The sequence below is a fragment of the Erinaceus europaeus genome, chromosome 1, assembly GCF_950295315.1.
Source record: "Erinaceus europaeus chromosome 1, mEriEur2.1, whole genome shotgun sequence".
NCBI lineage: Eukaryota > Metazoa > Chordata > Mammalia > Eulipotyphla > Erinaceidae > Erinaceus > Erinaceus europaeus.
The window spans coordinates 51,847,734-51,862,239 of NC_080162.1; the positions used below are offsets into that span (position 1 = coordinate 51,847,734).

Sequence of the window (14,506 nt, forward strand, 5' to 3'; positions counted from 1 at the left end):
TGGCAGTTGAATTGAGATCCATGGAAGCCCAGAGATTCCAGCTGAGAACTCTCAGTCCTGGCTCCTGCTACACCTTCCCACACCCACTGGCGTCAGAACCATTGCCCTCTGCCGAGGCCATGCTGCCCCTCCATGGCTGAGTAGGGAAGTGCAACTGCCGGTGCCACAGAAGATGTCATGCAAAACTGTCCACTTAGCTGGGATACCAGCAGAGAACTGACTATTTAGTGACAACCAGTAGTTTATTTCCTGGGTCATAATTGAATCTAGAAAAGCTAAACGTGCAACCTGCCACTAATGTGCACTTGTCTTGTCTTCTTGCAAATCGCCGTTTGGATACACACATAGGGTACCCTGCAGGCTGCTTTGTGTAGCACACCTTGGCAGAGAGCATCACCACTTTCTACTCTCTAACTTAGGGCTTCAAGAATGTGTTGAGGACAGGGATTGGGTTTCAGAAAAGTGGCCCCCAGCAAAGCTCTCATTATCGTATACACTCAAAGCTTGAAGAATGGTTAGCCTGCAATTTTATAATTTTTTAAACTAGATTTTATTTGTTTATTTTATTGGGTAGAGACAGAAGAAATTGAGAGGGAAGGGGCAGAGAAGGGGATACAGAGACACCTGCAGTACTACTTCACTTGTGAAGCTTGCCTCCACCCCCCCCAAACGCAGGTGGGCAGCAGGAGCTTGAACCTAGGACTTTACACATTGTAACATGTATGTTCAACCAGGTGTACCACTGCCAGGCACCCTAATCTTATAATACACTATTAATTACAAATAAAGATAGCAAAACACTAGTTATAAGAAGTTAGATTTCGGGGAGTTGGGCTGTAGCGCAGTGGGCTAAGCGCAGGTGGCGCAAGGCTCAAAGACCGGCTAAGGATCCCGGTTCGAACCCTGGCTCCCCACCTGCAGGGGAGTCACTTCACAGGTGGTGAAGCAGGTCTGCAGGTGTCTATTTTTCTCTCCTCCTTTCTGTCTTCCCCTCCCTCTCTCCATCTCTCTCTGTCCTATCCAACAACAACAACAATAATAACTACAACAATAAAAAAACAAGGGCAACAAAAGGGAATAAATAAATAAAATAAATATTTAAAAAAATTTTAAAAGAAGTTAGATTTGGCCTCAGATAGTATAGTATTGAAATGTGCAAGGGTATTTTATACTAAATGTAGACTTGAGCATCTCGTAAAAATAATATCTTGGGGCCCAAGAAATAAGTCACTCAGTAGAGCACACGCTTTCCCATGAGCAAGGACCTGGCTATGAGCCCCCAGCAACCAAGTGGGAAGCTTCATGAGTGGTGGAGCAGTGCTGTTGTATCTCATCTTCTCCTCCCCCTTCTTCACACATCTCTCTCTCTCTCTCTCTCTCTCTCCCTCTCTCCCTCTCTCCCTCTCTCCCTCTCTCCCTCCATTTCTTACCTCCTATCCTGAGGAAAGAAAATAAAAAGAGTCCACTGTGGTGGAATCACAGAGGCACGAAACCCTAATGCATAGGGAAACTTTTCTTTATTATGCCAGGGGCCATTTGAGTAGTTACAACATTATTTGTGGGCCATACAAAATTATCAGCTTAAAAAATCAGCTTTTACAAGAAAAACCAAAAGGAGAAGGACAAATGCTGAATGATCTCAGTTATAACCATGACTTAATATATGGGGGAAAGAGAGGGGAGGAACAATGTGAACCATGGACTGGAAAAGGTATATTTTATCAAAGCAAAAAGACTCTGGGGAAGGTGGGGAAGGGGTGAGTTCTCCACTGAAAACTAAGTTCACAAAAAGGAAAAAAAAATCAATATCTTATATTAATGTAACACCACTATGTTCTTTAGGAAGTTAGCTGCCACCAATTCTTGTATTAAAATGTTGCATTTAAAATTTTTTAATTAGCTTTTAATGTAACTATGAAAAAAGCGCATCATTTTATTGAATTTTGAGGGCCACTGCTCTTGCCAAACCCAGTGATTTCTCAGGACATATAAGCCCCAAGGATCAGACATTGCCAAATCCATTAGGAAGGAAGTAACTGTCTCAAGTAACTGATCATGGCACTTCTCCCTAGTACCTCAGTGGCCCCTCCAGTGGCTCTAGTGTCTCAGCAGTGTATAGGTTAGGGGTCCCTCCCTGATCCTATTCTTGGAAGAGGACAGGGGAAAAGCTGTGCTCTAGCAGCAGGAGTGCAGGAGATAGAAGAGGCTGAGGTTGGGGCCTTCTGGTCTAATCACAGGGGAAATTCCAACTCACCTGCACTCTGTTTTTATCCCCTTTAGCGCCTCCACCTCAGCGAAGATGTAGCTGGAGCCACATTCATGGCCGCGGGCAGTTCTGCCCCAGAGCTCTTCACATCAGTCATAGGTAAGTGGTGACCTTGGGAACACCTCAGCTTTCCTCTCTCTAAAGGGCAGGGTCACTGAGGAAAGGTAGTCAAATAACAAATGAGAATTCCTTTTCCCTAAGGAGCATGACACAAGCCTCCTAACCTCATAACTTGCCGTTACGACCTTATAATAGTAATGCTTATTTTGGCATGAACGTGTCCCAGACTTAGCATCCGTGTTCCCATGGGATAGTGTCACCAGGACAGATTAGAAAGCTTTCATCACTACATTAGTTATCGTTGGGAGGGTTGAGGCACAGAACTCTGATGGTGGATGCAGTGTGTAACTATGCTCTGTAAATGTACACTCCTGTAAACCACTATTAATCACAAAGTGGGGGCCATGTGGTGGCACACCTAGTTAAGTACACACATTACAATGAGCAGGGACCCAAGCTCAAGCCCCTGGTCCCCACCTGCAGATGGGGAAGCTTTATAGGCAGTGAATCAGTATTGCAGGTCTCTGTCTCTATCTCCCTGTCTCTCTCTCTCTCTCTCTCTCTTTCTCTTGCCCTTTCTTCTCAATTCCTCTGCCTCTGTTGAAAAATAAATAAATAAAATATTTTAAATGGTACTAAGAAAAATGAATGAATGAATGAATGAATGAATGAATGAGAGAAAGAAAGCTCTTGCAAAATCTCCACTGCCTCCTGTACATCCTGAGAACAATCTGACTGGTGCGGGTAAACACACTTCACGTAACATTGCAAGTGCCTGACAGCCAGGTTGATCCCAGGTCTGTGTTCCAGGTGTCTTCATCACCAAGGGCGATGTAGGAGTTGGGACCATCGTGGGCTCAGCGGTGTTCAACATCCTATGCATCATCGGTGTCTGTGGGCTCTTTGCAGGGCAGGTAAGGCTTATGGCAGAATGTGGTTCCAACCGAGGATGGCACAGAAGGAAGAAAGGGGCCCATCCTTCAGAAGCACACCAGGCAATGGAGCTAAAAGTTCTGGGGTGCTTCCCCAGGGAACCTCATGCTCCACAGAGGTGGTTTAGTTGGAGCCAGTAGCCTCTCAAGCACCATTGTTGGTCTTCATATTGATAGACTGCCCAGGTCCATGTAAGACATCAACCACCCTAAAGGCACAGGCTGCCAGTCTGAAGGTGTTCCATTCACTTTAATGTGTTACTGGTCTGAACTGGAATTACCTAAAACAATTTCAGTATGTTTTGCCTCAGTGGGAATAAAGTAAATACAGAGAACCAGCAAATGACACAGATAGATTTTTTTCAACCTAAAACAAATTGCAGTCCTCACAGTTTAGGACCTGGTCTTGTTTTCCTGCAATTATTATGCCTTTTATTTATGTATTCACTTTAATTTACTTAGGGGGAGGCAAGAGGGTAAACATCTAAGTTTTAACCGTGGAGACTATTCTATTGGTGGGCTGTCAGGGTCTTCTTTCTTTATTTATTTATAAAATGGAAATACTGACAAGACCATAGGATAAGAGGGGTACAATTCCACACAATTCTCACCACAAGAACTCCGTATCCCATCCCTTTCCTTGAAAGCTTTCCTATTCTTTATCCCTCTGGGAGTATGGACTCAGAATCATTATGTGGTGCAGAAGGTGGAAGGTCTGGCTTCTGTAATTGTGGTCAATTGGTCATTGACAGGTCAATCCATACTCCCAGCTTGTCTCTCTCTTTCCCTAGTGGAGCAGAGCTCTGGAAAGGTGAGGTTCCAGGACACGTTTGTGGGGTTCTCTGCCCAGGGAAGTCAGGTTGGCATCATGGTGGCATCTGGAACCTGGTGGCTGAAAAAGAGTGAAGATATAAAGCAGAACAAATTGTTGACTAATCATGAACCTAAAAGCAAGAATATTGCAGATGAAGATTTAGGGGTCTCCATTTTGGAAAAAACCAGTAGGTCTATTTTAGGTATATTCCAAGGGGCCCATGACTTTACTAGCTTTTATCTGAGTCTAACAGCTAACATGCAGGCAGACCCAAGGTATTGTCTGTGGAGATGGCGTCATAGTTGGAAAGAGGACTAGAAAGCTGGATCAGGGAAGAGAGTAGCTCCCAATGTCAGAGCCTTCTAACCCATCATGAGCTCTGGTTTCTACTTTTTAAAGTCTTGGGAAGATGCCCATTAAGTCTCTTAAAGGCTGAAATTTGGGGGTAGTTGTGGCATCTTAGTGTAGCCTGAGGACCTAAGGCAATCTGGCCAAGTTGAATGTCCTGATTTCTTTATAGGAATCATATTGAGAAACAGTTTAGCCCTAGGCCCTCTATTCAAAAATCTAGAAAAGCAATTCATGAAAGTCCACTGAAGGCACCCCCACTTGTAGTGTTGAACAACCTTCTGTTGATTCCAAGCACCCCGAACTCCATGCTAGAAGCTGTTGGTTGATTTTCAAGTGAAGGAAAAAAAAACACTTTAAAACTCACCTCAAAATGCATCTGCAGGCTTCTCTGTCATTCAGCCCAGTGATGACCCCTATTAAAGACTTCCTAGTGCAGGAGGGCCTCTGCAGGTGGTTACTGTCCTCCACTGCCATCTTCATGCTTATTATATGGCCTGAATTTCTGGTGGGTTTATTGTCTCTAGGTGATAGGCAAAATGACACCTAGAGCTCATCAGGACTCATTTCCAGAGCTAACAAATGGGCAGTCATTTCTGGAAAGGCCTCTATACAGCTGCCTCCATTCCTGTTGATTGGGTTCAGCCCAGCTTTCTACATTAATGAGTTTCCTCTTTCTCATCCATTGGGCCCATTATCTCTTGTCTTGTCTTAGATTTTTATGGACCCACTGTTAAAAAAAAAAAGAGGTCAGATAGTGGTTCACCTGGCTGAGCACACATGTTACAGTGCACAAGGTCCTGGGTCCAAACCCTTAGTCCACACCTGCCGGGGGAAACTTCACAAGCGGTGAAGCAGGACTGTATGTATCTCTCTTTATCCCTTTATCATCACCCCCCCATCTCAATTTCTTTCTGTCCTATCAAATAAAATAAATTTTTAAAGCTCCAATAAATGGAATTAGTATAGAAAAAGAGAGCACTCCTATGCCCTTGTCTTTGGCGCAGTTTCGCGTTCCTGGCTTTGTCTGTATTGGATGACTCCTCACTGTCTTCCAGAGATGAGTAGTCTCCTCCTGAAGAAGAGCCTGCTGCTGTTAGCACTCTCTTAATTAGCACTGTCACCATTAGCAGTACGATTATTAGCCTGGCTGTTGTGAATGTTGTCATCAGTTCATTCATCATTTGTACCTGAAGCGTGGTTCAAAAGCAACCCCATAGGGGAAGGAATAATGTAAAAAAAATGAGACAAATGACTGGGAAGTGCTTAGTAAATACCATACAGCTAATTACATATGAAGTGACTTGAATACATTTGTGTTTCATAATTTATTAGCAATGCAGTTAATCATTGGCTTAGTAGGAACACCTGCCTAACAGGCAAATTGCTTCCTGAACTTCAGCAAGTCGTGGGATCAGCTATTTCCTCTCTGGAAAATCTTTGTTAAGCTTATCTTACAGCCCTGCAGAGCTCTGGAGAGAAGTGTCACTGTCATGTTGTTAGAAGCAAACCCTTTGATGATTCTGGGTGCCCACCCTCCCTGCTGGCTTCCTGTGCCCCTGTGGAGACTTGCAGGATCAGTCAGAAGTCTTTTGCAGGACTTTGTAGAATTCCTGGAGTCTTTGCTGAGGAAGTAAAAATGATGTTTTAAGAAGGACACTAGATGGCTGATAAGATAGTTCACCTAGGAGAGCACCTGCTTGGCCATGCCTCTGGCATAGCCCCCTGGCATAGCTCAAGGAAGTACTTCGGCACCAGAGGAAGCTTTGGTGTGGTGGTATCTCTTTCTCTCTCCATATCTATCTCTATCTAGAAAAGTTGGCCCAGAGAACTAGCCTGGGTATAAGAGCCATGTAGGTTTGACCCTGATTCTGCTATTTGCTTGCTGACTGTATAATCTTAAAGAAGTTTCTTTAGTTCTTGGGCCTCAGTTTTCTCATCTATAGATTGGGTATGAGCACACCTACTCACTGTGAGGATGAAGCATAACATATTCGGTCTCTCTTAGTCATCTCTGGGGCTCCACATATCTGAGCTGACTTTTCCAGACAGAAAGTGTGAGATGGAGAGTCGGGGAGGGGGGGAATGAAACCACAGCACGGATGCTTCCTTCTATGGGGGTACCAGGCTTGAGCCTGGGTGGTACACATGGCAATGGAGTGCACTGTGCAGCTGAGCTGTTTTGCTGGCCCCATGCTCAGTCTTTATAAATTCCCAGCCTGCATAATATGTGCTCAATAAAAGTCAGATATTATTTTCAACTGTCAGAAAAATAAAAATCCCCACAGTCCTCACCATTGAATGCTCCCAAGGTCACTGTGGAAGCTGGGCCAGTGTGTTGGTGGAACTTATTAACTCCGTAGTGGAACAACCACAACCTGTCCCGTGGGGGAGGGAGGAAGGAAAAGTCTGGGAGGAAGTATTGCTAGAAGGGTCTTTTAGGACTAGCCCTTTCTTCTGTGCTATCTGGTCAGTGGGAGAAAAAGGAAAATTAGTATGAAATGAAAGTCATCTTGCATGTTGAGAAATTCTCCCTGCAAGTGGACCCTGTGTAGTGAAATGTCACAGCAAAGGATGGATATTGGGAATTGAACAGAGTCATAAATCCAGTCCTGGGTCTCACTTAGCACTGTTATTTATGTCACACGGTGCTTTCATTTGGCTGGAAGAATCACCAGTGAGTGTCCGTGGGCCTCTCTCTAATGTATTCCAGCATGAAGGGATGATTGTGACCAAGTCTGTTACCCATCTGAAATTAAGGTAATTAAGCTGTAAGGTTTGAGTTCCTGTCTCAATTAGAGTTTTGATGAATTTGATGTAATTAAATGTCTGCTGTATTTGCAGTTTGCAAACATATCCAATGCTTTGGTGTTCGCCTAAGGTGCTTTGGGGAGTTTTATGGGACAAGAAGGAAATTGCTTCTTAAAAAGTGGCTTATAGAGCAGTTCCTGGCATCCCCACAAGATATGCACAGGACTGTGGTCCTACACATTTCTTCATTTAAAAACAAACAGAAAAAAAAATGGTTTAAAAATAGCAAGCTCTTGATGTAACAGCACACTGATGCTTTTCACATATTGTATTGAAGGAACATCATGCCAATTCTGTGAAACAATGTACTTATGAATTTAAATCCACTGTTCAGAGCCTGTTTAACTTTAAAGGCATAGCTGCAAAAAGAAATAATTTAACTCTATGTGAGATTAGGACTTTCATATTCCAGTTATTATAGGCCAGCAGATGGCTCCAGTTTATAAAGATGAGCTCCAACTTCAGCTCTCCTGATGTCTTCGAAATGTGCCTGATGTTCTTTGGCAGGGCCCCTCTAATCCTGCTGGGGTTTGCTTTTCTTCAGATAATACCCTATCCATCTGGCTCCTTTACCCAACCTCAGGCAGTACTAGGTGATCTGTGTCAAAACCTGCCTCCAAGGAGCCGGGTGGTAGCGCACCTGGTTGAGCGCATGTATTACAATGCTCAAGGACCCGAGTTCGAGCCCCCGATCCCCACCTGCTGGGGGAAAGCTTTGTGAGTGGTGAAGCAGTGCTGCAGGTGTCTCTCTGTCTCTTTCTCTTCCTCTCTATCACCCCCTTCCCTCTTGATTTCTGGCTGTCTCTATCCAATAAATATAGTATTAAAAAAAAAAAAACCTGTCTGCAGTGGCATTTCTCCAAAAGGAGACCCTAGGCAACAATGCAAGTGCAAGACATTTATGTGAAAGCTGATCCCAGGGCATGTCAATGGGGAAGTGAGTGTGTGAGACGGGGAAAGAAAGCATCCCAGGAAAGTGTGTTAGAAAAGAAATTACTACTGTGAGAAGCTGGAATTTACTTGTGGGAAAACTGGGACAGAGTGGAGCACATGGGGCCTCTTAAGTTATTACTCCCAAGAGGAAGAGTCAGGTTACTTATCCTCCAACCTCCACCAATGTTTGCTTAAGGTCTGCTTCTAAAGGACATCAATTCTCCACCATTCGAGCTTTCTGAATGCAGGCAGTGTGGACTTTTAGGGTATAGAGGAAATTCCCCAAGCAAAGAGACCTATAGGTTGGCCACTGGAAGGACCTGCGATGGGATAAAAATATATGGGATCCATGAAGCATTTGCTACAACCTCAAGATTTGAGGAGTGTTATTTTTTGTTTTATTTTGTTTTGTTTTGTTTTTATAAGAGCACTGCTCAGCTCTGGCTTATGGTGGTGTTAGAGATTATACATGGGACCTTACAGCCTAGGGTTGAAAATCTTTTGATATAGCCATTATGCTATATCCCCAGCACAAAACTGACTTTTTAAAAATAAGGCACCGGGCGGGGGAGACAGCATAATGGTTATGCAAATAGACTCTCATGCTTGAGGCTCCTAAGTCCCAGGTTCAATTCCCCGCCCCACCATAAGCCAGAGCTGAGCAGTGTTCTGGTGTGTGTGTGTGTGTGTGTGTGTGTGTCTTCATCTCCTTCAAAAATAAAATTAATAAAATTTTTTTTAAATAATAATAATAAATAATAAAAATAAGGCACCTGCTGGACCTCATGTTCCACTCCCTTGAATGGAAAACAAGTACTAGCACTAGCCTGCTACTAGGATCTCAGGTCCAGATTTTTCTGCAGATACAGAATTTTCTTTAAGAAAATCCTAATGGCCTAATTCTAGATTCTTTCTGCTACCACTAAGACACAAATGATCTTAGATACAGGGGGAATACACCCATTAAATCTAGATAGTACAAAATCATGCAAATATATGGAACTATTAAAAATGCTGATTAAAACCATTTTTGTTGAACTGATTTCCATAGTGTAGAACCCCTGCCAAGTGAGCTGTGAGCCCTAGCAGGTGTTGATACATGGAGAGCAGAAGGCCATTCAGGATTCAGAGCTTTGTAGGGTTTGATGCAAAGCCAACTGGTTTACCAGCAGTAGGTACCAGTGGTGTCTGAAAGTGGGTATCGGTGTCTAAAAGACTGTTAAGTCTTTTTTTTTATGACTGAATCATGTTGTAGTCTCCCCATATATATGAGAATCTGCAGCTGCTTTGCAGCTTCACCAGCACTTGATATCATTGGTTTTGCTTTGCTGTGTCTTAATTTGAATCCCTGTGGTGAATATTAAGTATGTGTCATCATCGTGGCTTAGATTTGCATTACCTTAATGAGTCATGATGCTTTGCCTCTTTCTCTTTACATCCTTGCTTGCCATCATCCTTTCTGTTTTGGTGGAGATTCCCTTGACATCTTAGTCCAGTTTTCATTGTTCCATTCTCCAGTCATTCTCTGCACCAAGCCACTTAGCCACCCCCTTGAGACATTCTGTCTAATTCACTTCCCTTTCCTAATCAATAGAGAATAGAGCCATCAAGAATGATTTAAAGAGGCCATGGCAATGCTACCATCATTTTATTGCATGCACTTTCAGGTGGGGGTGTGGTAGATAGCATAATAGTTATGCAAAAAGACTATCATCCTGCCTAAGGCTTCAAAGTCCCAGGTTTGATTCCCCCACACCACCATAAGCTAGAGCAGAGCAGTGCTCTGGTAAAAAATAATAATAATAATAAAATAATATAACAATAAATAAATAAAATAAAGAAACAGCAGTTTTCTACTCTTTGAGAGAAGAAGAGGCTACTTCCCTTTTGTATTATGTGTGCATAACTTGGTGCACCATCTCCTCGCCCCCTTGCCACTTTCCTTTGGTCTGCCTAGTCCTACCTGGATGCAACAGTGAACAAAATCTAAGATGCTTCACTTGAAAAACATGGGAAAGAAAACAGGAGTCTGGCACTTGGGGATGAACAGTCCCTCCATGTAATGAAGTCTCTCCTTACTGTTTATGCCCCCAGAATGACTGTCCCCAGTGCTTGCAGATATTTATTTATTTATTCTCTCACCAGGGTTTTGACTAGAACTTGTGGGACTTGATAACTGCATGACCAATACAGAGCAGCCTCCCCCCCCCCCCTTTTACTTTGATAGATATAGAGAAGGAAGAAGGTATAAAGAGGTAAGGAGAAATAGAGACACCTGCAGCACTGTTCCACCATTCATGAAGGTTCTCCCCACAGATGGACACTGGGAGCTTGAGCCCAAGTCTTTTTACATGGTGACATGTATGCTGTAGCAAGTTCACTACCTCCTGGACCTACATTTGCAGAGACTTTCAATACAGAGCAAACCCACAAGTAGACAGTCATCACAGCTGACTTTGCATCAGGCTGAGATAATGACCGAAGGATTCAGTGACTCTTCTTTGCTTGATTCCATGTTAGTGGACACAAGGTTCCCCATGCCACCCCTACTACGCCCAGGTTCTCACACTCACTTATTTACACTGGAGGTTGAAGAGTGACTGGAGTGAGGACAAAATCCCATCTGGGTGGCAGATGTTTGCTTTATATGCTGCTTCTCCCTACCAAGCACACCACTCATCTATACCTGTGCTGGACACCATTCTCATGACTGTATATAGCCAAACTCCTCTGAACCTCACGATAGCTCTCTAAGGAGGTCCTTATTTCTGCTGAAGAGAAAGCTGAGGGCCCAAAAATCTCTGTAAATCAGTGTCAGCTACAGAGCAACCAGCAAGTTGGGAGGCTCTTGGAACAGTCCCCACTCAGATCTTTCTTCTTGTCACTCCATACTCATAGGGCATTGTGTGTGCTATGATAGAATACAGCAGATCTCATGGTTTGGGCCCAAGAAGTCAGGTTAATGGTGTCCATGCATGACCTATGGCCTAAGGCCACCCAATGTTTAAAACCACAAGAATGTCTTTGCAAAATATTGCTAATAAAAGGTAACTTGCATTTTCCTGTTGTCGTCTATAAATTTAAAGTCAGAGTAACAATCCATTGATTGTGTTCTGAGGAGATATGTTTATCATATTCCTTCTTTGGACAGTAAGGTCACTCACTGAATCAGCAAAGGTTTACTGAGTGCCCACTGGTGTCCCAGGCACTGTTTCAGGCACTGAAGAGACATCAGTAAGAAAATGGCATTCCTTGCTACTCAGCTGCTTAAAAAATAATGAAGCCATCTCCTTTGCTTCATCTTGTATGGAGCTAGAAGGCATTATGTTAAGTGAGATAAACCAAAAAGAGAAGGACAATATTGGATGATCTCACCTATAGTTGAAACTCACAAAGCAAGGACAGAATAGGAAATCACAAAGCAAAACTTAGATTGAGTGGAATGTATTACACCAAAGCAGAAGATTCTAGGGAGGAAGGGGTGAGGAGGTCTTGGAGTCCTTGGTACATAATGATAGAAAAGAACCTAAACTTGGGGGTGAGAATGTTCTGCATATACCAACCATGGAGAGATGAGAAATTGTATTCATGGGTCAACAACTACACTCTAAACTATTAACTTCCCCAATAAAATGGGAAGAAGTGAAATTCTAGTAATGGACTGTGGGATGTCAGATACACAGCAAAGTTGATGACTGAGTGGCTAAATAGACAAGCAGACAGATGACAGGTCTGTAGCAAGAGGCTACTGAAGGGTAGGGAATCACTTTCCCTCTGGGAGAGGATTGTGCTATTGGGCTTCCAACTTCCTGAGAGCCCAACTTACTGTTTTCCCCATGTATCTATATCACCAAGAATATAGCCAGCATAGATACTCAGTTAACCTATAATAAAGGACTAAATTGCATAATGGTCTTGACATGAGCCAGAGGAACAGTAGAAATAGACTTTACAGTCTCTCATAAGCTGGAGAGAGCACACCTGTGGCTGTGTAATGAGTGCCTTGAGGCTTAGACATTGTAGAGATGAGGGACCAGGTGGTGACTCACCCAGTTGAGGGTCATTACTATGCACTAGGACCCAGGTTCAAGCCTCCAGTTCCCACCTTCAGGGTAAAACTTCAAGAGCAGTATAGTAGTGCTGAAGGTGTCTCTTTCTCCTTCTCTCTGTCACTCACCCTCTGTCAAAAAAACACAGTGGCTACAGGAGTGATGGAGCTGTGCAGGCAGTGAGCCCCAGTGATAGGCCTGGTGGGGGAAAAAAAGTGTACAGATGAACATCACAGCTTCCATCAGACACCCCAAGGCAAAATGAACTGAAATATCAGAAATTCTCTGGACATAACTTGAGACATAATCCTTACAAATAACAAATATATGTCCTGCTGGGTGAACTACCTTCTGGACTTTAAGATTTTATTTCATTTTTTAATTGAAAGTGTGAGAAGCCATCTCATATTCATCAGTCACTTGGCTGGACTACTTCTGTCACTCTTGCAGAGCCATTGCTCCTGTGTGATTTGCAATGAAAGTATTCATGTGCTCCTTTTATAACTTCAGATACAGACACCTGAGATCTGGACAGCAGTGCCCATTTCACGTCAGCTTCAGTCTTTGTGAATTGACACCTAGGAACCTAGGAAATTGGTACCTTTGAACTCCATTGACCACTGGTCGTATGAGTTTGCAAACAGTTAAGCCAGAGAACAGCTGAAATCTGCAGCATTTAATGTGGTATGACTTGGCCCTTCCTGTTCTCATTTCCTTCCCTGTCTTTCTCCCCTGCCTAACTAGGTCCTGATAGAACTGGGATATTTTATCAGACCATCCCAAGTTACAGCACCAAGGGGTTGCCTTTATGCCAGGTCCCGTGACTTCCTGAAAAACCATTTTCCTACTTGCATATTAAACAGGCAATAGGAACTCAGTTTGCAATCTTGAAGTGGGGACACAGTGGAATTTATCTAGGAAAACACTGAAATTCTAGAAAATATAACAAGAACACTTCTCCAATCCACTCTTTTACATTCCAGACCAGCCTCCTTTTATTTATGATAAGACATTTATGCCCTTCTGATCTAGCTGCTCTTTCCTGCAGAGGAAACACAGCTCTGCATTTAAATGGAAACCTTAAGACTGGACCTGGGTCTGAATCTCCAAGTGAGAAAGAAACAGTGTCATTAGCCTTTCCAAAGAGGATGCAGATCAGACCATTTGGAGGCAGTGACAGAGGTCATGCACCAAAAGTGGCTTTCACGGGCAAAAGAAGATAGAGCAGAGGTTGGCCTGGGGCTCTCTCACCAAAGGAGGGTAACTTCCTCCTGCACCCTGCATGGGCATACGTGAGTTGCTGTGCCTTGGATCTGGAAACTGGTCAGTGTGTTTTATTTGTGATTCACCCCACCCCAAGATGAAACTGTAGCTGCCATTGGAGCGTGGAAATTTAGAATCAGGGCCTGGGAAGGGGTGGCCAACAGCTGGGAGACTTTGGGATTGGGCACAGCTGCTAGTCATCACTAGCCACCTGGCCTTCCTCACTTTAAGATCTCAGTTGTTACAATAAACTACCCCACCCCCAGTCTCATGCCCTATCTTTGATCACTGCAACATGCAGCTTCAAAAAACATGTGTCTGAAGTTCCCCTAACAACATCTTTGCTTCCCCCTTCTTTTTCTTCAAAAAAAAAAAAAAAAAAAAAGACAGTTTTCTTTGCTCCCAGTCACTTTTTGATTTTAAATTAAAGGCAGTTTTACGATGGATGATCTCTGTCAGAATCTCAGCTGAGTTAATACCAAACTAGATGTTTTGATTCTATCATCAGTCCCATTGTAAACTGTTCTTCTCCTTTTGCAGATGAGAAAGTAGATCCCAGGGAGGAAGGTGGAAAGAGTTGCCCAGGGCCACACATCTAAAAATGATAGCAGGACTGAGATTGAGGTGGAGACAGTTTATTTCACAAGATGTATTCAGAATCTCTGTGCAGCATATATAAACCAATGGAGTCAAACAGTGCAGAGGAGGTCCCCTTGGTGGACAGTTACAGAAGCACATTTCTCACCATTGAAGGAAGGGATTGTCCTGGTTTGTCAAGCAGCTTTTCTCTCTGGTCTCAAAGTCTACATACATGGAGTTTCCTTGGGCCATTTAATTTCAGAACCTTTTATAGAAAGTGTTGAGATGGGCTCCCCAGAGGTTGTTGGAAAGCAAGATGATATCTCCCTTTAGAGCCTGAAACTATTCTGAGATGTGTTTGTTTACATGTGCCCTAATTATGACAGATGCCAGAAAGTGTATGAGACTGTGTGTATTTTAGTCCCCTTCAGAACAGGAGTACACTGGCTCT

The 14,506-nt window shown here is 43.4% G+C and overlaps 1 protein-coding gene across 1 annotated transcript in view; it reads left to right on the forward strand.

Moving 5' to 3' along the window:
- SLC24A3 (solute carrier family 24 member 3) overlaps window positions 1-14,506 on the forward strand; it is a 630,513-nt gene that overhangs the window by 454,220 nt on the left and 161,787 nt on the right. The window contains exons 5-6 of the mRNA XM_007525384.3: window positions 2,281-2,365; window positions 3,137-3,240. Of these exons, the coding sequence (XP_007525446.3) occupies window positions 2,281-2,365; window positions 3,137-3,240 (189 nt within the window). The remainder of the gene's footprint in view (window positions 1-2,280; window positions 2,366-3,136; window positions 3,241-14,506) is intronic.